The sequence below is a fragment of the Antrostomus carolinensis genome, unplaced genomic scaffold (assembly GCF_000700745.2).
Source record: "Antrostomus carolinensis isolate BGI_N321 unplaced genomic scaffold, ASM70074v2 scaffold6324, whole genome shotgun sequence".
In the NCBI taxonomy this organism is placed as follows: Eukaryota; Metazoa; Chordata; class Aves; order Caprimulgiformes; family Caprimulgidae; genus Antrostomus; species Antrostomus carolinensis.
This window is the reverse complement of record NW_010311293.1, coordinates 43,579-70,034: the sequence shown is the minus strand read 5'-3', so window position 1 is coordinate 70,034 and position 26,456 is coordinate 43,579. Positions and strand designations below refer to the sequence as shown.

Sequence of the window (26,456 nt, the reverse complement as noted above, 5' to 3'; positions counted from 1 at the left end):
CCCTTTTCTATTTGCCTAGTTGTATATTAGAATTTTTGCATGACTGTGGCTCTGTGAGAGATATGCTAGAACAGCTGTTTGTGTGATCCACTGAATGTATTATGACTATTTTTCTGCTGTCAATAAACACAAGAAAGAAGAGACATTCTCCAATGCTTAGAAAGGCCATGGGTTTCCCTTGCTCATGTAGCTTTGCCTATTCTTGTAGTAAGGTTTCTCTCCAGTTAAAGCCTCCAGTTGGTCCATGCGTGAGAGGGAGGATGGGGGGATCTGTAAGCTGCCAAACACCTGTATCTCCGAGTTCTTCGCATGAACAAAACCCCAAGTATGGAATCTGTGTGAACAGAGATGGAAATAAAGGCAATGAGCAAGGATCATGCAGTGCAAGGTGGGAGCTCCCCTAAGGGCTGAAGTCCTGCTGTGCTACTGAAGTATGTCACTGTCTTCTCTCTCCTTTCCTCTCCTTAAAGTCCATTTTTAAAAGATGATTGTAGGACTTGAGTGTGACAGACAGACTTTGTGCACCATTGTACATGCAGAACACTGGGAAAGATAGATTATACCCTTGTAACATAGTTTAAATATGGGCCATTTCAAACCAAAGATGTCCTCTTGGCTGACATAGTCCCAAACCCTGAAGGCCAGCACAGCAATGGAGTAGAAATATGGATTCTACTCTGGCTCAAGTCTCCTCAGATCAAGTGTCAGCTATTAATATCCCAGAGAGTGTCTGCAAGGCTGGCAGTGGGCAATGCCATCTCCTTAGCCAGGGCTGGAGTAAAGGAATGAAGGCAGAAGACCCCATTATAATTTTCAGTCCTTTTCTCTGACAGTTAATAACTCTTTAGAGCGAAGTGAGAATGGGAAGTGTTACAGGGCAGAAGTGCCCTGTTAACTGTGGTTAGGTGTTTTTGGCAGTGGAGAGCACCGTGGGAGTCTGTACAGCCCCAGTATCTACAAGCATAAAGCAGAGTCCCTGTAAGCTCATTTATAGGTGGGCATCTGATCCCTTGTTGTGACAGAAGTGACACGTTAAGATAAGCCTCTTAAACCAATCTGCTTTACTCTCCTGTCTTCTGAAATGGGTGAAACTCAGTAATGTGTGGAACCGTCAGACAAGAGGAACAAAGCGTCCTCTGCCTGGTTAAGCAGAGTGCAAATTTCTTTTCTCTTTGTAAAGCCAGTGAACTTTACTCCTTGGTGGCAATTACCTTTCGGACCATCTGTACAAAGTCCTTGGAGTTCTGCGGAGAGAGGCCTTGGAGCTGGCAGGTACAAGCCTCCAGGGAGGATGCGTGTGCCACTATCAGGATGTTATTTCCTGAAATAAAGTGAGAAAGGCAGGCTGAGGAGGGAGATGAAGCCACCTTTAGGGACTGGCACCCGAGATCAGTTCAGTTTATCATGTAACAACACATTCAACTGTGTATATGGGGGGAAAAGCATGGTTCAGTAACATATTTAGAGCATTTCTCAACTTTCAGGATAATAGTTAACTCAGTGCTACTTAGTTTTAAAATGGCTTTCTGAAGAAAGCAAGAATTCCAGTGAGATTTCAGCTGTCTTGTGAAGCAAATGCTTTCCTCCTACCTAAAAATTAATTCTGAATAAAACAAGCACTTTAATTTCAGTTGCAGGTTTTCCACAGTGATAGCTTTAGATTTCTATTTCCAAGACCCTTTACAACCAATGCCACACTGTGCTCCAGAGGTTTATGTGCAAACTATTAAAATAAAAGCTTAGAATGTAGAGATGGATCAGCAAAATGAAATTAGTGAAATCACCAGAACTTAGAAACATCCTATTCCTATATTGTGAATGAAAAATAAAAGCTAAAGATTTTTTGATTTCAATATTGTGTTTGGAGAAATTTTCTACAGTCTCTATGGGTAATATATTTCAGAGGAGTAGCTCAGACAGGGGATGGAGGGTGTCCCATCCGATGCTGGGAACAGACAGCAGAGTGCAAATGGCTTTTTTATTCCCTTGAGAAACAAATAGCTTGTGGTGGGTAGGAATCCCTAAAGTACTTCTGCTACTTAAGTTTGTGGACCTTTCTCATAAGCTGAGGGTATCTGAGCTCATAGTTCTGACACATACAGTTGAACCTGGAGGTTCCAATGTCTCTGTGAGAGGGGGTAAGAGATTCAGGTGTGGGGATTCCCTTCCTTGAAGAGGGAAAGACTGGTTAGGAATATCATCATTCATGGTCCAGAGAGCCTGTCTTGTTTTTCATGCCCTCTGTAGCACTTACCTTTGCCTTTACATTCACTGATGATTTCTTTTGTTACTTGGTAGCTTCTACTTATGTATGTATCATAAGATTCAGAAACCACTAACTTGCTGACAGGAATATGAGGTCTGTGAGCAGAAAAACAAGTATGGTAAATTGGAAGAAGAGACAAAGTTTTAAGTGCAAGTTATGATTTATCTGAAAGTATCTATTGCTTTAATTCTTCTAATTCCCCAAATCCCCAGAACTGCATCTTGTGTCAGAACCACTATGATGATTTTTAAACTTCAGGACTGAGATGTTTGCCATTCCTGCATTAAGACATTTCAGTTAGCTGGGAAGATGATAACTGCTTCCTCTAATGTGGACCGGTTAGTGGAGGCAGCATATGACTTGCTGATTATATCTGTGTTACTTTTGCAATGGCATGCAGCAATAATGATGCCACTTGGTGTTTATTTAGGCATGTGTCCCTTGATCAGCAGATTTATATGGCTCACTCAGCCATATAAAGTTAGTGAGTGGTAGGAGAACAAAATCTGTACCCAGCAGGAGTGGGTGAGCCAGAAGGGACAGTGGGACAAGGATGGTGTTGACAAAGCTGCCTGCGGACAGGCGGTCCCAGCAGTATGACGAGCCACTGCCCGAGCTGTCATTGCCAGACTGAGGTCTGCACTGTGCTACCACGGCTTCCAGCCTGCTGAGAGGGTGGGCTGCAGCATCTGTGTCTGTCTGAGGAGTCTGGGCAGACACAGGGAGAAACATGGAGCGTGGAGAAGGCAGATGCTGGCTGCTCATGCTTTGATGGTGAAGGGCAGAGGCAAACTGCTGCTTTGGCCATCTGTAAAGCTGTATTGCTGGGAAATGCCTGGAACTGGCTGGCCTCCTTCTGGGCCCGGGCGTTTCAATGCATTGCCTGGCCAGTTTGTCACCTGAGTAGGCTGATGTGCAGAGAAGAAAGGAATAGGAAGCAAAAGGCTGTATTTTCATGCTGTGGTGCAAGGAAAAGACCTGACTTTTCCCTCCATCCAGTAATCTGATGTCTCTATAGGAGTTACCCTTGTGAGAGAAGACAGGCACCAGGAGGGCTGTCACCTAGACCCCCACCTAACCAGCTGAGCACACAAGAGCAGGCTCTTTTCTTGTGCTGAGAATATTCGTTATTGTCTTCCTGGAAGGTTTGTATTTTTTGAAGCAGAGACTCTCCTGTGTTAGCCACGTGATACCCTTTCAGAGAAAAATACAGTATATTCTATTGAGATACCCTGTGAGCGTAGGAATTTTAGCTGCAGACTGGAAGGATGCAATGCAAGTGGTTTATGGTATAATTAGATATGAAAAAAAAAAATTTCTTTACATTTTCCTTCTTGTTTTTCTTTTTAATGCTTCGACTGCTTATTCCACTGGAGGGTGCTTAAACACACAGGTGCACTGAGACACCAGGAAACACTAAGTGTTTCTGGTGATAAAATAAACCACAAAACCCCAGCCACCAAATATTTGTCACCAAGACCATGTAGGTGGAACTCCTGTGTATATATACTATGTGTGTATTATAAATGTTTGGTTTTATCTGAGATTGTTCAGGCAGTGATCAGGCTCACACTAAGAAAGAAAGGGCTAGTCTCTGCAAGAAGTCATAGTGATACAGGTATTTCAGCAGTGAGGTGCAGTGGAGAACTGGAACTGTGTGACCTTTTTGGAGTTTCCTTCTTTGTGGGAGCTCTTTGAGTCTAGCTTGTATAAATGAATCATAAGTTTGAGAGGAGGAAGCCTGAACAGATCATCTTGTCTATTCTTTGCCACATGACTCTTTCTGCTGGGTTTTATTTAGCCTTTCTCTCTGTAGCTTACAGTAAAAAGCATTTGTGTGTTGGGCTGAGTGGCTGTGATGCTTCACTGGGGAGTCAGAGGAGACAGTTTTGAGTTTCCCTCCAGACTCTGGCTGTAGGTTGCTCCCAGCAGCCCCACTGTGTTTGTTGGCAATGATACTGGGAATGCAGAGGTATGGCCATGTGGCTGGATAAAAGGAAAGCAGCAGAGGCTGGCAGCAAGGGCGCGAGTTTGGGATATGGAGCCTAACCAGGCACCAGGGCTGGTCTGTGCAGGCACAGGGGTGGCTGGCAAGGATGCCAAGCTCTGGGAAGGTCAGCTCTCTGCTTTTGGAGTGGCTCTGTCAGCGCCCCTGAAAGCTGAGTGAATTATCTTTGCATTTCCCTTTTCTGCAAAGTGGCAGGAAAGATCAGTGGTGTTTATACATTTGCCATTCAAATGTTTTTTTAACAAGACCCTTACTTTCTTTGCTTTCACCAACTGGTTTTGGGTTGAATAGCATGAAAACTTCAGTTAGAAACCTGCAATTTTGTACACTAAAAACTTCTCAGATATAATTGCTGAGAAGTGATAAATGATTAGCATTTAGCTCTTTGACAGGAAACCTCTGAATTTTGATGTCACAGGAGACCCTGAATTCCCGACAGATGTAAACATGTTCTCCAGCATGATGTAAAATTTACAATTAAGATCCATCACCAAGCCAATCATAATAGAGACAGACAAACTTTCTTCTCTGGGGAAGGGAAGGGCAGGTGTGAATAAGCCCAGGATTTGGTTCAGTGTGTGAACGTGATGGTAAGGGAACTGAGTCAGCAAAACTAGTTCTGTTAGCTGAGCCCAAACTCCTAAGTTTTAGGAAAAGGATTAAAACAAACAAAAATACTTTGAGAGTTTCCTGGGCACCTGAAAAATTCCCAGGACAGAAAGAGTACTGGAAAAAGGATGTCTATGATCAGCAATATAGCTGGACTTTGCCAGTGATCTGGGAAATTTGGTTTATAATAAGTCATTCTCAGGTCACGTTCAACACAGCAGCCTCAAGCCTGCTCGAAGTTTATTCTGGGAGCCTCAGCAGCTCTTCCAGTCACTGCTTAAATTTTAAAACTCATCAGAGTGTTAAGTCTTCAAAAACAAAACCAAAAAGCAATGTAAGACCCTCTCACCCCCCTTTCTGCTACCTGTAGGTTGTATCAACGCTTAGAGTAGCTGCAGCTAAATCCATGGGGGGTATCCAGGCAGGTAGAGTGTTCCCAGAGACCCACTTGGTCCATTCAAACAAGCCTGGCTCTATTCGAATTTTCAGGTTGTTCTCTTGTTGCATACCTGGAAAAGGAAGAAAGGAGACCAGATATCAATGAAAGAAGCTGGGGAGGAAGGCAGCAAGACTTTGCAGCTTTAATACTTCAGTGTGATTGTAAATTATTTTTTTTTCCTGTCTAAGGAGTCAGTTGTTTAATAGTAGGTATGAAAGATGAAGTATTTAATGTATGTACTTGGCATATGATATGCCAGGGAATGTAAACCTCTGGCTGGTACCATATATACATGCAATATACTGAACCTAGGCATGACTGTATTTTGGAGGTGTTTTTCAACTGTTTCCAATGCCAGGTCATCTCATGCCTCTATCACTATTTCCCTTCCCAGTTTCTGCACTAAATTACTCTAACTTAGGGTAGCAAATTTCTTGGGGGGTAGCAGTTGCTATGGGAGCATGCAGCTATGAGCAGCTGCAGAAGCCTGAGCAAGCAGAGGACTCAGGGCATGATGAGCTGGATGTGTCCACCCATCCTGAACACACATCTGGCTTCTGCAGGGTGGGCAATAAACCCAGCCCTGACCGGCAGCTGGTGTTAGGGCCAGCACACCACTTGCCTAAGCCCTTGTCACACTATGCAATTAGAAAAGGGCTCCTTCTGGACAGTGTTGTGCTAATGGGAAGTAAACTTCCATGGAAATAATCCTCACCCTAAATTACCGTTTACTGGGGTCTCCCGTGCCAGGCTTCTTTTTATGTGGTTTGCATTGTTTTTATCAGAAAGTGAGGAGAATGCAGCTTTTCTTGCTTGTTTGGGTTCTTACCTTTCAGGATATTGTGTGCTGTCTGTACACACCGTAGGGATGGGGAGCTGTAGATGTAGTCCACAATGGTATTTGTTTCTAGCAAGGCTTCACCTGCAAACAAGTTTCAACACCCGTGACTAAAAGCAGACAAATGGCATTGTAACAGCAACAGCAGCATGGAGGGTATCTGCCACCCAGCAAGTAGCTAAAGCAGCTTTCCCAGTGGCACTGCTTGTGTTTTGGGAAATACATGTACCCATTGTATTTTATTTCAGTGGTGTGTTGGCCACTGTAATGTTCACAGCTGTGGAACCAGGGTACATTTTTCTGTGTGTGTTGCTCCACGTGCATCTAGGTACTTAACCAGTATGCAAAGATATCACATCAGCTTTTGCTCAGTTTCTGTTTCTCTTAGATTTAGCCAAAAGGCAATGTGCTGAGAAAAATTGGAGAGAGATTGAATTTAATTTAATTTCATTTATAAGGTGTAAATCATAATGACTCAACTCAACTCAAACTAAACTTAATTCAATTGGCTTCACTAGTATAAATTACCATTTCATTACACAGGTGGAAGATCACTGAAAATGAGATAAGAATCAACTCCACTATTAGGGTTATTAATATTCTTGCAGTGCTTAAGGGAACCAAATGAGAACAGGAATCTGCTCAGCATTTCACAGACTTGTAGTATGAAAGAGTTATATTTTTATTATATTTGAAGAGGCAGGACAAAGAAGTGGGAGCAAGTAGAGGTTATTAACCTCAACTTCATATGTTTAATGATGGCTGTAACCGTGTCAAACCCATCTATAAATCTCTGGAGAGAAGTGGGGTAATTCAGAAGGAGCGGCACATCTCACAGCCTTCCATCATGGAGAAACTGCTCGTTTGCTTTAGTCATCAGAGGAATTAGGGCTCCAGCAATCATCAAGGTCGAGCTGTGCTGCTGCAGCGGGGAGCGGTTGCCTGCAGATGGCCGGCACGCCGCAGCCGCGCTGGCAGGTTGATGGCGTCTGGGTCACGTATGCAGTATAATGATACCAGCAAAGCGTGCTGAGATTGCTCCCAGATTTGCCTTCTGTTATGTGCATACTGTGAACCCTGATGCCATGTGGGCTGGAGTCTGAGCATCCTGCTGTTATACAGTGATTTATATTTGTTTAAAAAAGCAAGTATAATTTTAGCTGCCCTAGTTTGAATGTGACCAACACAAAGTACTCTAAAGGATCTGAATTAGAGAAAATGCTAAGTACTGCTCTTTGAAGCTCATGTCTTTAAGGGGCTGGGCTCCTGAATCACAGTGCTCAATATGTGCTCCTTGACTACCAAATAATTTTCTCTCTATACACAAACCAACAGGCTCAGAAGTCAGGGACAAGGATGGGGGGGTGGCAGACCACAAAATAATTTGGACTGTGTTTTTGCCACATAAATGTAAAGCCAGAGAGGCTGTATACAGCCTCTGAAACAATCTCTGCAGTTTGCTACACCAATATACACAACTATATTGGTGTAGCAAACTGCAGATCAAGATTTAAGATTGTAAAAATCTTAAAGGGAAAAGTGTATTTTGCATGAGGTGGTCATCACACTGCTGCATTTCTCATCAACATTGGTAATGACAGCATCTTCCAGTGCAGCACGTTTACAGGACGGTAATGAATGCTCTGCAATCGCAGTGCTAACGGCTCTGATTTCATACCATGTCCTAGATTTTGTGCTTTGTCTTTTCTTCAGCTGCAGCAGCTGAAGGAGACAAAGTTTCCTTTGAAAGAGAGGGCTTGCCAAGGAAAGTGAAGGTTCTTGAAACATCTGAATCCCATTAGTTCAGGGCACCCAATTCATTTTTCTCTGCCTTGCACTTTCTCTTTCTCTGTCTGAGTGTGTGGGGAGGAAGATAGCAAAGCTTCCTGGGCAAGGTCTTGTTTGCTGAGGACAACTTACCAACAAGCCTTGCCTGCGTACAGCCCAGGACGGTGATTGGCGCGTCTTTTTCATAATCCCTGAAACCGCCGCTTCTGTGAGGTAAGCTGTGAGGCATATTCAGGTTACTACGCATGTACCTTCCTGTGAGGGAAAGGTTAGAAGCAGTTGCTGGAATTGATCAGAAGGCAGCAGAGAGAATCACACCTGTTTCTACCCTCTTTCACCACAACCTCCACATCTAGCAGGTGCTGCCTAGACCTGGCTTGTCGAGCAGTTTTTCCCATGGAAAAATGTCAGGAATCTGAGAAAATTAAGTATCGGTTCAAAATCAGCAGAGAGCGATGCTAATGTTTTTAAAGTTATCTTTATAACAGATTTAATACCTCAAAGGAACGTCATTTCTATCCCACAACAAATGAAACTTCAGATGTTACACCTCTACAGAAGGCTAAAACGTCAGAGCCCTTCAAACATAATTTATAAAGAAAGTAGTTGTAAAATTATCCTTTTTCCCAATGATTTTGGCTACAAGATATTGGCATTTTTTTAATAAAGACTTTTGATAAATTTCCAATTAGCTCTGAGTCTAAGAGAGACTGAAGTTATAGCCTGTTAACTGTGGTTTGAAACTCAAGCATATTACTGGGTTTCAAACTCCAATTTATGCCCCAAAAGGCACTTTGAACTGTACCTGTAAGGGTGTTGTTTTCCTTTAGGACTGAGAGTCAGGTGGAGATAGTAGATGTTTGCACTGGACACTGACTACCGTTATCATGACTTCATTTCCAAATGAAAATGCTCTTTGGCAGTGTTAATGGAAGGTTTTCTTGCAATAGTTTCCCAAATATTATCAAATGTAGTATTTAGTCCATGGTTTGTGTTTCTGCTCCTGACTGCAGCCTTAGCATCACTGTGCTCTGCACCCAGGTTTTCTGCCACTCTGCCACACTTTGTGTTAGGAAACCACAGCTTCCATCTAAGCTTTGCCTCAGGCACTTGCCACTCTCCTTCCTTCATCTAAACCTCGAGCCTAAGTGACCCATGGGAGCCAACTCACCTTTGGCATCAAAACACTGTGACAACCAGTACTTCCCAAAAACGACATCCATCCTTTCCCCGTGTCTGCAGACAAACAGGCAGCGTTTCTGGGGCCCTGGCTGGCTGGTAATTCTCAGGGGCTGGAAGAAAAATTACAGCATGCTTGACCTTCATGGAAGTGGAAGGGTTTTTCTGAGATCTGATTTACTGATGGGAGTCAGGACCAGGCACCTCTCGCTTCACTCTCAGGCAAATGTGGGTACAGGGAACTCCTCTGAAGTTGGTAAATTCACGCTGGTATAAAGCTGCTAATTGAGCAGAGGATGGGGCACTGCTGCCCCATTCTAAGAGCAGGTTTGAGGACAGCCATGTCTTCTGTGCCTGTGGTTAATCATGTAATTCAAAAGCTTGTAAAGAACTTTAACTTGTAATTTCTGATGCTGGCAGAAAGGAGACCAGAGGATAAGTTGTTGGGGAAAACCCAGTTGCTGAAGACTTGCCAATAAAACTGTGTGTGATTTGTATGCACGTGTGGGTCCATACCTGCACATTCTGGCAGATGATAGTGAGTGGCCCTGCATCCCCAGGTCCTTGATCTTCCTGCTGTCTTCTTTCCAGAGCTCCATCAGTGAAGGCTTGAAGGGACGGGGAAGATGCAGTATTCAGAATGGAGTAGGATCTGCCAAAAATAGAAAGATGTCTTTGGGAATGCTTTGGACTTTGTGTGCTCTGGCTGCAGTGAGGACATTTCTATAGTCTTCAAGAACTGATGATAATTACTGTTGTCATGTTATTACATTATTATTTGTATTTTAGTGCTGCCTAGACAGCACCTTGCTAGGTGATGTACACACATGAAGAGACAAATCCCATCTCAACAGGCTTTCTGTTTCCTTAGTAACAGTTTCACGGAACAACATTCCCAAACTTTGGTCTGTGAGGTTCTGTCAGCACTCAAATATTCTCATGGAAAATGCCAAGACCTTCCTCCCAGCCACAGGATGCTCACTGGCACCATCTGTGGACCAGCTGCACATTACTTATCACAGTCTTGTGGACCAGAGTTTGGAAACTAATAGCTACAGGGAGTTTTCACTCACCTTTGTAGCATAAGCTATTCCTTCAGTAGAAAGCTGGAGCACAGCCCTGCCTCTCGTGCTGGGCAGTTTTCAGGGCTCCTGTGCACAAAATAGCTTGTATCCCCTGGTAGGGACATGGCATATTCACTCTGGGTTGATGTTTCTACATTTTTCAGTGCTATCTATTCCGTTTCCTTTATACAGTGGGAATTTATTCTCAGCAGTTCTTCCTGTTAAGTGTAGCCAAAGGGATATAATAGGTCCCATTCTCCCTGAAGGGGCTTATCTAATGATGGTCCCTCTGAATAAAGCTCTCAAGCGCCAGACGTTCAAGGACTTTGACCAAGACCCTCGGGAGTAAACTCTGACAGGCAATTACAGAAGCTGCAGTGACCTTCTGCTGATTAGGTTACATTGTATGGGTTATCTTTGCTTAGTCATTAAAAAAAAACGTCGTTAGGTAATGTATATGGTCATTTACTTTGACAGGAATAGTTGCCGTTGCTTGCACTTTTCGGTGCCTTAAATATGTCAGATGTTGCTTCCTGACTAGCACCTAGTTAGGATAAAATCTCAGAGGGGTTTCATATCTGTTAAAATAATACTGAGTGCCTCTACCAGTGGAACAAAAATAGGTCATCTACATTTCTGTAAAGAACTGATCTGTGAGATCATGTGATTTCCACCAGTTTAAAGAAGAAAAAAATACTACATCGTTGGTCCTGATGTTGGGGTTTTTCCACGCAGTTTCCACGCTTATCGGGTGGAATTAGGATGCAAGGATGAGACTGGAGTGCTGGCTTATTCGATCAGGTGAAGATGCCATGCAGAGAAGTGCTGGCAAGCAAAGGGGAGTGGGGATGGGAACCAACTCTGCTGGGGAGAGCATTGTTGATCCCCATCCAACAGCATGAGGCAGCAGCCACTGTGGGCACAGCCCACTGGCAGCAGATAACTTTTCCAGCCTCCTGCTCTTACTCTTTCAGACCTGACCTAGCATTTCCAGTTCTCCTAACTGTATATTTTACTCATGGTGAGTTCTCAACAAGGGCTGGGCTTCCGCCAAGGAACTGTTCCTCTCATTTCCCAAATGCAGGTAGAGCATCAGAGGTCAGGGCAGTAAATACCTCTGAGTTAGGCATGGTATGATGCAATGGGGGCGGTGGATCTTGAAAAGGAGTTAAATGTAGGCAGCAGAGCTTTGTGGATGAACTGAGGGAAGTATTACTTGTCATCTCTAACTGTCCTCCTCAGAATATATGCACACGATATATTGCAGGCAGAAGTACACTTGGACCATACTTCCAGCTGGCAGGATAAGGCCAACTCTGATCCAGAAGTTTCCTGAGTGTATTAGCAAGTGCCAAGCCCAGGGCAGCTAAGCCCTGAGCAGGGAGCACGAACAGACATTTGTCACTATATCATGTGGTCAGCTTTGGAGTGTGGGTGCAGCTGGCACAGACACATCCTCACTGACCTGAAAACCTGAGTATCTCAATACGTGAAGAACCTGAATTCTGAGCTAGGATACATCTCTGTTGCTGTACAAAGTGGATCTTGAGCCTGAGCTCTCTGTCTTTACTTCTTTTTTTCACCTTCCAGCCCCTCATCCTGTCTCAGCCCATATGATGTTCTTTTAAGGACACTGGCCTGGAGATTATTGAGGATCTGTTTGGTTACCCCTCTTCCCTTTACCCCCAGGAGCTGCTGCACAATTTCTGAGACTTTCTTTATCTCTAAGCCCTTATCAAAAGGCCATGAATGCTTTACTATCTATTAATAGATGCTAGGATTTGCTGTGAATGATGATAAGGCAAAGGCATACTATCTTGCTGTGTCTGGAGGAGAGCCATCAGCCTGTCTTCAGTGGTATCTCCTTGATGTTGCTGGAAAACAGAAACCGCTGAAGCTATTTCAGTTTAGTCATCTTCTAAGCATAGGTCATTGTTTGGAAGCTTTTCCCAAAGGTTTTTGTGGTTCTTCTGCTTGGCAAACAGAGACTGAAGGCAGAAAACATCTACTGTCTTCTGAATGATGCCTTTCCTTCACTGCTCTGTCAGTGATACTGCTGTGTCCCTAGAGGCAATGTCCCAGCCAGGAAAGGCCCCTTGAAGAATGGAGATGCTGCAGCAGAGGCTGGAGAAAAGGTCTCTGTCATGGCACAACAGTGCTGGTCCTCAGCTCTGTGTAGGAAAAGGGTACTCTGCCACATCAGTCATCATTACCTAGAGGAGAGGGATCCCTGGGGAAAATGAACCAGCCATTGTTGCAGAACAGGAGGAAGACAGAGTGGAAAAAAACCTACTGAGGCCCAAATATAGCTTGAAAAATTAGGTCTGATTTTCCTCCCCCTGGTACTTCTGCCAAGTCTGATTTCTCAGGCTTATTAAAGGGGCAAGGAATAGCTTTGGCATCTCACGGGGAGCTGAAATAGACTGCTGTGTAATATCTACAGCACTTCTATCCATTTTGGGGCAGAGGAGGTGACTATTTCTGGCTTTGCTGGTCATGGAAAAGCAGGGCAGGGAACCACCAAAAGTTTTCCCTTTAGAGTGATGCTGGGTCTACAGATACAAAGATAGCCCACTTCTGCCGTATGCCTTCACACGTATGTGCAGAGACACCCATGTCTTGAGTGCTTGGGTTTTGTGCCTTCTGTGGGGCAAGAAAATACTTGTACTTTTGCTGGGCTTCCCACTTCCTCTAGGCTCCATGTGCTGAGGGTAGAGTTTCTTCTTTTGGCTTGGTAGCCCACTAATTTTCAGGCACGAAAGGCAACTTAGAAAATACCCTGCAAGCAGTTTGCTGGGGAGCTTTTAAGGTACATATATAAATCTATATATCTCTTTAATACTGGATCTGTAGTTTGGATTCATTCCAAGTAGTTTCAGCTCACCAGTAGCTTCTGCTGCTACCAAGAGAGGATTTCCACCTTGATAGCATACAGGGGGAAAAGTATTTTGTTTGTAACATCCCTATGGCCAGGTCCTCACCTAGGCTCGGTTGGAACAGATCACCTGACATTAATACAAACACAACCAGTTCCTCCCCTAAGGAGAGTCCAGTGCTTGCTTCAGAAAGGTTATTTTTCACTCGTGTACCCTTACTGAGGGATGGCAAGAATGGGTTACACAGACTTAGGATCTGGGTCATGTTGTGTGCAAAGCTGAAGCAATATATCTTCAATTATCTTCCAACCTATAGCACTGATCAGAAACCGAATGTTTCTCCTCACTGTTACCAGCAGGTCCAGTCCTTGGCATGAGAAGAAACCATGCAGGGATGTGCCACAGCCAGCGATGTAGTTTAGATGTATGGAAAATCCTTGGGGTTTGCAGAATAGAAGTGATACCATTCCTATTTTTAGTAGATAGGGAAAAAATTCAGACCTGGAGTCTCTCAAGACACAACCTGGTTTCATGGGTAGTAACTGCCCTGAAGGCAAAGCTTGTTCTCCCCTATTAAATAGCTCATCAAACTTGTCTTCTTAGAGATGGCAGCCTGTTGGTCTGCAGCTGAGGTACAGACCTTATTATAGGGCAGGGACATCTTTTTGTTGTGTGTTTGTACAGTGCTAGCCATGAAGGTCTGTGTGCTGGGCAGAGCTCCTCAGGCACTATTTGAATATTAGCCCTAAAAACTGTCGTGCAAAGGTCACAGTTGAACTTCTGTCTCGCTAGAGCAGTGCGACAGGGAAACCTTTTTCAGGTGAAATGTGCAGGAACTAACAACCTGATTTTGCTGTATTAAAGAGTCAATCAAATATCTCAGAATAGTATTTTGCCTGTCATATCCCTTACGTGGTATAGCCAGGGTGCTGCAGCCCAGAGTGAGCTGTATTTTCGTGATGATCTCAATAATGCATGATTTTCACTTGAAGAATGCAGTCTCTTGTGATTAGGAGGGAAAGCTCCATGGCTGTTATTTCTTTCGTTTTCATCCTCTGCAGGAATGAAACAGGACATGGCTTTGTACACAGAGACAACACAAACCAGCCCCTGGGATCACAGCATCGCTCGCCAACAGCAGCCTTGGTCCCAGCACTGTGAGCTGGGTCCCATCTCCTGCACTGCAGCAGCTCTCCTGCAGTCATGGTGAGTACTGCCATGCTTACTTTCACGTCTATGAAATGAAGATATCTGTGTGCCGCTCTTCTCTTACCACAAGGATCCTACCGTGAATACTGTGGCCTAGACAGCAGTAGGGCTTAGGTTGTCCTTGCTTGCTGTATTGTTTGGACTGCATGACATTCTATAACCTAATATTCCCTGTGGGAAGCTGTTGTGTAAAATGAGACCATTTCTGGGTATGTAATAATGTTTTTGATGAATGCTCCATATTGCATGCTCCAAGTCATGATTTATAGTCTTCAGTGGTAATCAGGGAAGGGGCATTTCCTTTCTTTGCTTGTCTGAAGGCAGAGGTGCTGGAGTTACAAAACATTTGGCTTTCCCTTTAGTTGCTGCTGCAGTAGTAATTCTTTCCCATGCTACTCCCTAGGCCTCAAAATTCTTCCAGGCACTGTAAGAGAAAAAAGCAGGGTCCACTGGAGCAGGATACTGCGTTGTATTTGGACCTGAGACCCTTTTGGCTGGCAAATTTTAGGCGAAGAAAGGATGATATTGTTGGATTGCAGCTTGGAGGGTCTGGATTAAGTCCCATCTTCATACAAACACTTTGATTGACTTTGCCCATGTGTCTTGCTTTTAATTTCTTTAAGCTCTGGTTACTGGAGCTCTTTTCTTTCCTTGTAATGAAAGATGAGTTGGAGTTTGGTAGTGACAGACTCAGGATAGATAGGTTTGTTCTGTTTGGCTAACGTATGGATGAAAGCCCTTTATTAGTGGTGTTCATTTCTCAGAGGGCAGGCAAGAAAAGAATAGGTGGTTTTGACAGGAGGGGTAAATGAGTGATCTCTTGCTATGCTTGTCCCTACCTGATGGGCTTCTGGGCTGGAGAGGACTCGGGGCTAAGCCAGGGCTGGTTTACAGAAGAGCAGTGGTCAGTGGCAGTCACATCTGGAAGCCAGCCTGCAAGCTACGATTGCCCTGTGCCTGCTCTCTCTCTGTCCTTTACCACATTGCATGTGTTAAACCTGAAAAGTCACAAAGAAAAAGACTGCTTGCCCTTTTTGCTCTTTGTTTCCTCTGTTTTGCTTGGTTTGTTGGATCAGTTTCTGTTAAGTGCCGAGTTAAGTCAGTTCCTCTGGCTGCCCTGTGCTGACATCGGTTACCAAATGCTTTCCCTTTCTGCTTAGAGACCCTCCCCACAGGTCACATTTACCCACTAAAATTTTAGATATGAACTCTCTGTGGTTTTTTACTGTGTCTCCATCCCTTCCCTTTGTAACTAACCTGCTCTCTGGTGTGACTGTAACCAAACTTCTGTACCTGCTGAAGGGCAGCGGGCAGGAACGTGCCTCTCCCCTCTCCTTATCGTCTTGTGCTCTTACCTACAAAATGCTCCCTGTGCTCCAGATTTGTCAAAGGTGTTTGGGTGCTTAGAGATGCAGACAGCCTTGTAGGAGTACCCAGACCCATCCCTCAAGCACTAGATTTATTGCTGTTTAACTAATTCCTGTCAAAATCAAGAGGCATAAGGCATAACCTTATTCAAAAGGGGAAGTCTGCATTCTCACTGAAGCCAATGACAGGCAGGAAACTAACCACTTCTGAAAATCTTGCTAAGTATCTTAAGAAACATTGCTGATCCCAGGTCCTTTTCCCTAAGGAATTATACACACATCTTGCTTCCCAAATTAATGCTCAAATTTAAACCTTCCTGATTCTAGTCCTACCACAGAGGTGTCTACACAGCAGTGGCTCTACAGCAGCCATCTGCTCCAGCTCTATTAACCAGCAGCAGAGATCCTATGAGTAATAGTTGCTGTATCATCTTAGCTAAATAAATCATATCGTCCTCTAATTCCATGCACAAGGATAGCATCTGCTCTTCCTTTGCTTATGAGACAGGGCTTTGTGTGCCAGTACGTTTCCACCAAGTGACCTTCTCAGCGGCCCTAGGAGACTTTTCACTTACCCAGGTGAAATCACAGCTGCTGAGTCCCCTTTTTACAGTGATGGAAAGTGGACTGAGCAGCTTTACCTACCCATGAAACACCCAGGTCCCACATTCATCCGCCTTCGTGATGTAATTTTCAGGCAGTAGCCCAGAACAGCCAGTTGCAAGGGAAATGCCATAAATCCAGCCCTCACTTGTACTGGTTTGTTCCACTGGGGACATGAAAATAAAATCCCCTGGGACCAGCTCCAGTTCGTCATCGTTCTGGGGGGTGTAAGGATAGATCACTTGCAGAGTCTAGGAGAGAAACAGAAGCACAAATGAATGAAAGGATTGTTAATGGAAGGGAACCTTTAGCAGAGCTGGGCAGGAGCCCTTCCATACCTGACCTTTAACCTTAGCAAGGTGTGAACAGCTCTCCCTGCAATGCATCACTTTGTGCTTTATCCAGGAAAGCTTCACCTTCAGGGAATTCCTGCCACTTCCCACTCTTTGCTGTTGGAAAGCTTTTGTAGGTATTTACTCGTCCTTCCCTCTTTGATTCCAGTCTTGTCTTTGATAACCAGGAGGGAAAGGGAGGGATGATTTTTTAGAGCAAGCAAAAAAAGATGACCATGTGCTTAAATCTATGCATCCTAAAATGATTTGGTTAAAAATGGAACCAAATTCTTATTGTGACCTGGAATTTACACAGCCGTGGTGGTCAGTGACCATTTTTGGTTTAGCAGTTCGTGCTTGATCTAAAAGAGCAGTTCTCCCTTTTGCTATTGCTTTTCAACACGAGGCAGAGACACTGTCAGGAAGCTAACAGGTTTGAATCTGCGACACTGTGCTCTCAAAACAGTTTGTGAGAACGCACAGGTGAGAAATACTGGGATGTGGCCACATTGTTTTCTTTATATTTCTAATATGAACAGGATTAAGTTAAAAGCGAGAGGAAAGATCAGCGAGTATAGTTCTGTAATCTTCACTCGAGCATGAGGAATCCAGACGTGTTAAATATCTGTCAGTAACCCTCCTTGGAAATGGCTACAGCAGTCCCTCATTTAAAAGAAGAACAAACACACTCTTGTCCCTGGCCAAGCCTAACTTCTGCAATAGCATCATGCAAAAAAAATCCGTAATCTGCTGAGCAGCTCTGATCTCCTGATGCTGTCAGCCCCTTTGCTCACTAATCCTCCTAGATTATTTGTGGTATCTTCAAAGGAAGATGGAAACTAGTCACTGTCACCCGACACCACAAGGCCAGAACTTTCACACGTGGCTGCCTGAAGTTAGATATGCAAAGATGTGAGCTGGTTTTCATCAGCAGCTCCTTTCACAATTGGTGATAGTGTTGACTACTTGCAGCTTCTGAAGGGCAAGATGACTCTTTGGATAGGAAAGGAAGCTGTCATGCATGGGAAGCGTGGCCTTGGATGGGTCAGGGTGCTGTGCGTGAAAGACTTAAGCTCTTGAGAAGCTTTAGCATCTGTTTACTCCGTGGTGTATCATGTGCTGGACTAAGATAACTTTTTCCCACTCCACCACAGGTTTTGTGTGTCTGATTCTGGATGGTGCACTTCAGTGGGATTAATCACCCCAGCCTTAGGGATCTAGTTAGCTGCCTGAGCAGACACCTCCTGGAGGTTCCCTTCTCCAGAAATTGATTTGTCTCATCCTGAGATAAGACATCTTGGGTGGGACATATGACTCCCTTTCTGGAAGTGTCTGTTTCTCCCCACAGAGCCTCAGTATAAAGGGAGTTGCAGACTGGTTCAGACTTAGAGGTCTAACTTGGGGATCTTTACAGGGAGGTGAAATTAATCTCGTGCATGGTTTCTCTGTGCCCAACATCCCAATCTACAAAATAGAAATAATATATTTTTTCCTGTATATTGTGTTGGAAAACAACATTACTAAGAAAACGATGTTAAGACACTTAGATACTGCAGTTATAGAATCCATATGAGTAATTGAAGTATATAGGTCATGAGGGTAAACTTTTCTTACATGATGAAACTAAAAGCTGTGATTAATAATAATATCAAGTCTGTACAGAAGAAATGGATAGTGGTCAGGTTATATACTGGCCTGGTTCTTGAGAGATCAGACCAGTTCATGTTGAGCTAACAGGAGAGTAATTGTTAGAATTAATTAATCCAGCAGGACATTGTTCCCACAAGAACCAAGAAATGAGGTGGGTGAAATAGCAAGTCTAGACAGTATGAGTAAAAAGCAAAAAAAAGGCAAGATGGTCTGTTTGATAAGATGATGGGTGGGACGTGGGAGATCCATGTTCTGTGTCCTTGTGGGACCTAAGAGAAATTTCTGTATAGTCTGTGCTGTGTTATCTGCACTGCTCTCAGCAGCGAGCCTGGGAGTCCTCACTCAGCTTGCAGCTTGTGAGCACTCTCGAGCTGCAAATGCAGCTGAAACAGCCTGTGACTCTGCTAGGTCATGTTTTCTTTTAATTTTTGGACTGAAACAGGCTCCAAAAATTTACCTCATGATTAACGAAGCGTATGTCTCGGGAGAATATCGCGGCGACCCAGTCACAGCCCAGCTTGACATCTATGTTCTGCGCTAACTTCTCCAGCGTGGGCAGGTGGCTGGTCTGGAAGTGATAGGCCAGTGTCACGTGAAGCTGCTTCTTGTGGGGCTCCACGTGAACATCTGCAAGAAGATGGCAGTTAACAAGCGACTGTCAAGATTAGCAGCTTTTCAAAGGTGTAAGAGTGTCTATCGCCTCTGAACTGGAGCTGGGAGTCGAATGTTTAAAGATAGCTCAAGTGGAACAAATTGTAGGGCACTTTCTGAAAACACTTTGGGGAAGTCAAACTTGAGTTCCCTATATCTGTTGAACCTTGGATCAAATTATTAGAGATTCATGGTCTGATTCAGTCCTGAGTCACACCAGGGTGGTAGACAAGGCATCCTCGCCAAACTGCCAAAACTAATTTGCATTCAGAAAACAGTTTCTGGATGGTGTGATAACAATTATAATTTTGAACCCAGTCTGTCTTCTGCCAAAAAAGACACTTTTCCAGGAAAGGGGTGGCCTTTCTTTCATTAGCAATGAGGCTCGATCCAAAATAAACAAGTTAAAAATATTAATTTTTACTGTCTCTCCTCTGTTCTCTCTCCTACAGTAGCGATTACAAACCCATGGAATTTACAGGTTCATGCACGTTGATTAAATCTTTTCCCTGGACATTAGTTGGATTACCAATTTGCCCACTGAGGGTGAGGTACTCCAAAATTGTGAGAACAGACATTGATATGATAATGATTCAAAGTGATCCTGAAGAAAAAGAACCCTTATTAGGAAAAGATTCCAGGAAGCAGAAAGGTGAAAGTGTGTGAAATATTGGGACTCTTCCAGGAGATGTGGATATCACAGGATACATTGTTTGCATGTAATTTATTCTTGCTTATTCAACCAAAAATAGCAATTAAATTTGACTGATTATTCAGTCAAAATTGCAGCTATTCAGAGCCTTGGTTCCAAATGCCAGCCAGGGGTAGCTTTGCAAGCTCATCCATCTTTTTTTTTTTTTTGATCAGCAAGAAAAAATATGCTCTGGATCTCTGAAAAACCCCCAGAGACTTTAATATGATAACCTGACCAAGCTGTGGACTGCAATGCAGCAATTGGCTTCCCCTAAGAAACAACCACTTTGCTCTGAATTGAAGCAGTTGCAGGGGCAGAAGGTTGGTAGAAGCCATTGATGCTTCCTTCTTCTGGGTCAGTGTTTTTGGGATAATAAATGCCTCTTCCTGTGTAATTTTGTTTAGGTTCCTGCTCTGGCAGGGGGATTGAACTAGATGATCTTTTGAGGTCCCTTCCAATCCCTAATATTCTGTGATTCTGTGTGATTCTGACTGTGTTGGTTTGGAGGGTATGTCCGTTCTGCACAGGGGAACACTGGTACCATTTTCACATGGCTGCAGCAGTCCTTGGACCTGTCTAATGTCTCTGTGCTTGTTGCTACTTTCCAAAATGTGCATTTGTAAGGATAACAGCCATTTCCTCCCTTTTCTAAAGGGAAGAGAAGTTCTAGGTCAGTGTCAGGTGAAAGCAATGCATTTCAGAGGTGTGATGAATCTGCAACACGTCTGTATCTCTTCCTCTGAACCAGGGGCAGAGACTTGTAGCTGTTCTGCATGGTGTTATGGGGTGCCTGTCTTAGCGCAGAAACACCCCAGGGACTCAAAAGTTGCCATGTCTTGATGCACTTAAACTCCAGGATGAGCTTGTGATAATGAAGGACTAAACGGGTTGTGTTGTGACTGGTCCAGGCTGAGTACTACAGCGACAGAGTGTGGGAGGATTAGTCAGGGAGCTATGATACTCCTCTGGTGCTGTTCTGACTTCCAAATTGGAGGTAATCAGAGGACACCCAGAGAGCCCGTGGAGATCCCTGGAGCACTGGGTGCTCTGGTTATCTCTCCCCTCTCGGTTCCTGATGGGTTCCCCTCTCCAGAAGCAGTAGAGGACCAGCCAACGGAGCCAGCCATGTTGGTACTGAGATTTGAAAAGGTTCCCCCTAGGTTGCCAGGGCACTTGGGGTCTTCTCGCAGAGTCCTCTCTACATCCGAGAAATGGAGCAAAAAACCAAACACAGCTCTTACACAGCTGAGGAAAGTTTTGTGGCAGTGGCTTGAGGTAGCAAGTGGAGCAGGAAATGCTCAGCCTTGCAGACAAAGCGTCTGTCTGAAAGGTTAAGGAACCACCAAATGTCAACTTCCCTTTCAGGAGACAACACTTGAGACCAAGTATGAGGTGATCTTTTAACTGAAAAAGCGCTGAAACCCAAAGCACCCGATGGGGTGTTCCTCTCAGGCTCTCACCCTTCAGGCCACTTTTAAAAATCAGTTATTGGCTTAATGAGCTTTGTTTCTCCATGCCATCAAAACTGTGGTTTCTGAAAATGGTCAAGCCTTGACCAAGCCATGAGGTCTTTGTAGCTGCTGGCATAGTCACTCACCTGCTTTAGCAGCAGCCTCTGCAGCAAAGTCTGCAGCAAACTTCTTGAGCACCTCAGCACTTTCTTCCTTGACAAAAAGCCCGATGAAGTTTGAGGACGTGTAGAGCTCCAAAGGCAGAGGGGCAGGGAATTTGCATTTCCACCGCATCACGGTGGCCTGCAGAGCTTCAGTGAGTGCATCAACCTTGCTGTCCTCACACTGCCAAAGGAAATGGGACAAGCATTTCTCAAGTGGAGAATCGTTCCTTGTGCCTATGCTTAGCTCTCTAGTGCAAGGCAAGGCTTGGGTGGGTGGGTGGAAATGGTCTACCTTTGCTATTATGCATTGAGAAAAAGAACAGGGGTATAGAAAAAGATATATTTAGAAATCATCTGCCCCTCCCTTGTCCTCGAAGCAGGATCAACTATCCCCAAGTAACCTTCCTAACCGCCTCCCCCCATCATTCTCATGATAACAATCACTTGAGATTATGAGAATTTGGACTTCTGCTGCTGCTCTCCCCTGAAAACAACCTGTTTAAAAACCAGTTACCTCCTCAGCAAGCCTTAGGCATCAGGCCATTCTGGTACCAACCCCCACCAACCCCTGAGCACAAACCCTTCTGCAGCAACTGAATGAAGCATATAACGACCTGGCAAGGGCTGCTCATGAATGCATGCATAAAGGCAAGGAAGAGAGGAGCTCTGGTTTACCATAAAGAACTGGCAAAGGGTGATATGTGGGAAAATGTTGTGAGCTTTGTTCTTCCCACAGATCTGCTTTGACTGCTGCCAGAACTCAGACAGCTTCTGAGCCAGGGGGCCGGTGGGGCGCAGGTAGAGGACATACTCTCGGGGCAGGGTGTCATCGAGGAACGGGTCACCCACATGGGAGAACAGCCTGAGAGGGAGAAAGAACTGTTAGACTGACAGACATATATTTTTTTTCAGCAAAATCAGCTTCCCCTGTCCTCACTCCCTTTTGTTCTCCGTTTATGGAAGAAATCAGCCCTGGCAGGTCAGGCAGAGAGGTGCACTATCTCACTCGCAGCCCATTACCACTAGTAAGTAATACAGAAAATTGGTTTTTAGTTTCAGACTGAGGCTCTGAAGATGTAACCCATGTCACTGCTTCAGCCTTTCTGACTTAGGGTGTACAAAACACAGGGAGGAGAGCACTAGAAATTGCTCAACATCTTTGAAAAGGCAGCTTTCTATTTTCTGTTTAGGTGCTAGGGTGGCGAGAGTAGCAGTTCCTTTCTCTCACATCTTTTTGCTATTACTGGAGATCACAAACTCACTGAGACAAGGCTTGTTTCTGGATTGTCTACAGCACTTAAATAATGTCTCACTAATTTTGCTAGTGCTTTTTAGATAATGTCCCTGATGAAATATTCCACATTCTAATGGCTAAAATCTTAAACATTAAATTCACTGATTTCTTTTACTTTTTTTTTTTAACATTTATTACTTCATACCAACCAGTCGCATGCTGCTTGAACACTTCTTCCACCTGTCGATGCCAGTGCTTTTTGTCTGAAGAGAGAGCAAAATAGATAAAAATAATTCAGTGATGCTGGGTTATATGGCTATAGTCACATCTGTTGCTTGAGCCTGGGTCCTTGCTGGGGAAGGGCTGTAATGGTGTGTTTAGAAACCTGTGGGTTATGTTTTCTGGGCTGATTCTCTCAGCCCTGGGGCTTTCTCTTGGATGTGATACCTGTCAAATCGCCATACACAGTCTGAAGGGCAAAGTCATGCAAGCTGTTCCAAGTATGAGATATGGACCTCTGGGTTTTCCCTCCTTGGACTGGTGCTTTTCTGGATAGTGAAGCACTGGCTATTAGAATTTCATGAACTCTTTGCTGGTCATTTGCTTAGCATGAAAATCAGAAGATTTGGGTCTGGAAATGCAGATATTGCAATAGCACTGAGGACAAGAAAAATTCAAATGCCACCAGGGGGCACAAACCCTGTGAGATATTTCAGGTTACAATAACCTGCCAGAATTTGCTAGCTCCCTTCAGTCCTTGCTACATTGAAAGTGCTCTTTTGCTATTTCCCTTCAGAATGCCTGTAAATCTCATTTCTCTCCAGCTAGGAAGACCCAAGTCTTCTGTTCAGCAAATTTTCCAGTTACAGAACCAACCAGCTCAGTACTGTTTAACTTGTAGACATATAATAGTGTTTTCCAAATACTTGACATCAGCACTGAAATGCAGCTGTGGGTCAGCTCAGCTTTGTAACACTAGAGACTCCCAAAATGAGGAATTCACCCAGAAGCCAAATGGCATAAATATTTAGCAAAATTTATGAATGAAAGAGGCAGAAAAGCATAGAAACATTAGGGTCATGGGGCAGAAGTCGGGCCCTCAGTTGTGTGTCAGGAGGCAAATTCCCCATGAACAGATGATTTCAGAGCTTCCTGCTTAAGTGAAGATGTGCAGTATTGCTCTAAAACTAGTGCTACAGGTGAGGTAGGAAAGAGGCAAAAATGAACAGGGTGCTGGTTTACTCTAGTTAACCAGCACACATTCAGCACACACCCATGCAAAATGGTGTGTGTGGAAAAAGTTCTGAAGAGCAAGAAGCCTTTGTAGAAGGCAACAGTGGGGTCTCCAGGCAGCTGTCTCCCAAAGCCAGGCAAGGGGAAGGGATCCTACAGACAGGCAGTGCCAGAAAAGGATCCACATCCTACATCTACATCCTACAGATCCACCACACTGCACTGGTAGTCAGAGGTGTCTTTCCCAGCGTTAGACAACAGGGAATGCATTCAGGCACCAGTGCAGCTCCCATTGAAGGTAAAGCTCTGCTGGCTGCCATTCAGTGTGGGAAGTACAGCCTGGGGACTGACAAAGGTGACAGCCAGCTGTATTCTCCTGTTGTTAATTTGGCTGGAGCAGCTGCCTCCCTTTTGCTCTGTGGGTTATGCGCCATGTCTCAGAGCTGCCTGCTGTTAGTGACAGAAAATCTGACTGAGGACAGGAAAACTTCTAGTTTACACCATCTTGGCCTCAGGCCATAACCTAATATTACTAAATATGGTATATTGCAACTTGATAATAATGCAAAAGACTTGCTGACATCTTGAAGTTAGAGGGAATGTGTCTGACCAAAGGGACAAGATCAACGTACTATGCACCCTGTATTATCTGCTGCAAGAAGGTGCTGCTGGTTGGTTATAGGAAGAGGGTCCAAGTGAAGGAAAAGGCTCATGACTTCAGGGTCCAACCCGTGGCTGTAGGATCAGGGCTGCTGGGACCCTCCAACACTTATTATTTCTGCCCATAGTGCTGTGTAGGATGTTTACTGTGCTTCTGTCGCCCTTTTTGTCTGCAGTGATGACTTTTGAAAGCACCCTGATAACCATGCGGGCATATGCAATGTTACCCACCAGCTTGTAGACATGTGGTGTTGACTCAGCTGTGTTTCAGCTCTGCCTTTGGCTTCCCCACCCCTTGAATATACATATTTTTGTTCATTTTGAGAGTAAGAGGAAGGCAGAAAGATAATGCTGCAAAAAAGGGCTGTGTTGCAAATGCATGATTATGAAAATACTTCCTCCTGAAGCATTTTGCTGCCCGTGTCTGCCAGCATTCATTTGAGATCAGCAGAGTGCTGGTCCAAGCACCTGCCTTCTGGAAGGATGTACCTTGCCTGGTCACTATCCTAGTTTGGTCTGTTTTATCTCACTGACCTTTCCCCTGGCCTGGCTCGGATGCACTATGCAAAACAGCCGCTGCTTTGCTTTGAAAAGTAGTTCAGGCAAGAGCAAAGAGCAGATAGCTCTTCCTTTGCACAGGCTGGGAACCTTTTCTGGGAGGCAGCTCCTTGAGCAAAGTCATGGTCAGCTGTGGATTCTCCCTACCCTGGTTTCATCATCCATTGCTGTTATGTTGTGTTTGCTCATTTCAGCTCCTCTCTTGCCTAGGTTGTTTATGCTCTTTAAAACATGACTAAAGCGTGACTCTCCTAACAATACATATTGCCACTGAAGTGCATCTGTCTGCGTTGCATCCGAGGCAGTGAATTAAAAATGCCCTCCCAATAAAGCTCTGGCTTTCAACTGAGCAGTTTCTCCTGTTGCACAGCGAGGGCAGACAAGTTGGCTGTCACTCATTATTTACTCTCTCCAGACCCCAAAGCAGATCTTGGAAGGAGTCATGCACAATCTAGCAGGACAGACGGTTCTGCCACCCACCCTTTTTGACTTGTTCGCTTAAGGAATTGATGTTTCCTTGGAACAAATCGCGCAACAGGGCTCTGCTGGAATTGACTGCAGCTCCTTCTCCACTGTCTTTGTGCTCCCAGGACCTCCAAAGGGCATTAGAAAACATTAGGCTGGGCCCCACACACTTTTGTTCATTCATCATTTCAAAAGGTGCCTATTTCTTCCATGGGGACAATAAACTCCCTTTTTAATTTGATTTTCAGTGCAAGGAGGAAATACTGCATAAAGCAAATAAAGCCAAGGTATATTTTTATCGTGGGATCTGAAGCTGAGAGGCACTTTTTTTTTTCCCTTTTTCTTTTTTTTTTTGTTTTGTTTTTAAATTTAGGGCTGGGAATGGTGCTGATGACTGGTAGGCACTGGTTAGTCACAGAACAGGGCATACACTACATCCCTCCCAAATACCCTCCTCTGTAGCCACCAGCCAGACCCTGGAGAGGACACATCCTTCAGGTGCTCCAGCTCCCAGGCCCTGTCAAGATCAACTTTTTAGAAGTTGAGTATTCGAAACTAGTGTTTGGCCACTTACAAAAGTGGCCTGATTTTCACAACTGCTGAGTGCAGCGGGAGCTGGAAGATTGTATTCTGCTCCTGAAAAAATCAGGTCACTTAATTAGGTGACTAGCTGTGGCTTAGGTGCTCAGATTTACTCATGCTGGGTAGCAGGTGTTGGCTGTAGTATTGTAGCTAGTGGTCAGAAATGGTTTTGTGACAGATGCACCAGAAAATAAAAAAAAGACAGAATAAAACTTATTTTTCAAAATCTACCAAACTGGCATCACACAATAACCATTTCTGGTCATACAAAAATTGCAGCTGGATTCAGATAGGAAGTGAAAAGCTTTGTGCAGCATTACTAGCCCCTTGACCCACCCAATTCCTCCATCTCTTAACTTCTGTTGCTTCTGAGATTAAGTACAAGGAATTGATTCAACAATGCACAGCAACACATAATAGCAATTTTAAATAGAGAGCGAGGGAGATGCTATGTCCAACTGCAGGTCTGGAGATGAAGGATTTAGGGGGGGGGAAAGACAATCCTAATAGCAATGTCTTCCAGAAGCACTGTGGGT

General features: G+C 44.3%; 1 protein-coding gene across 1 annotated transcript; it reads right to left on the bottom strand.

Annotated features, from left to right (window-relative positions):
• Positions 1-196: 196 nt before the first annotated feature.
• Positions 197-22,685, bottom strand: UBASH3B (ubiquitin associated and SH3 domain containing B; the record flags this gene model as incomplete). Its single annotated transcript, XM_029084670.1, has 13 exons — positions 197-334; positions 1,212-1,321; positions 2,255-2,361; positions 5,248-5,392; positions 6,152-6,244; positions 8,081-8,203; positions 9,120-9,240; positions 9,644-9,779; positions 16,289-16,497; positions 18,686-18,855; positions 21,171-21,369; positions 21,864-22,050; positions 22,628-22,685. Coding segments are annotated over 13 exons (1,796 nt in total), but the record flags the coding sequence as incomplete, so codon positions are not given.
• Positions 22,686-26,456: the final 3,771 nt, after the last annotated feature.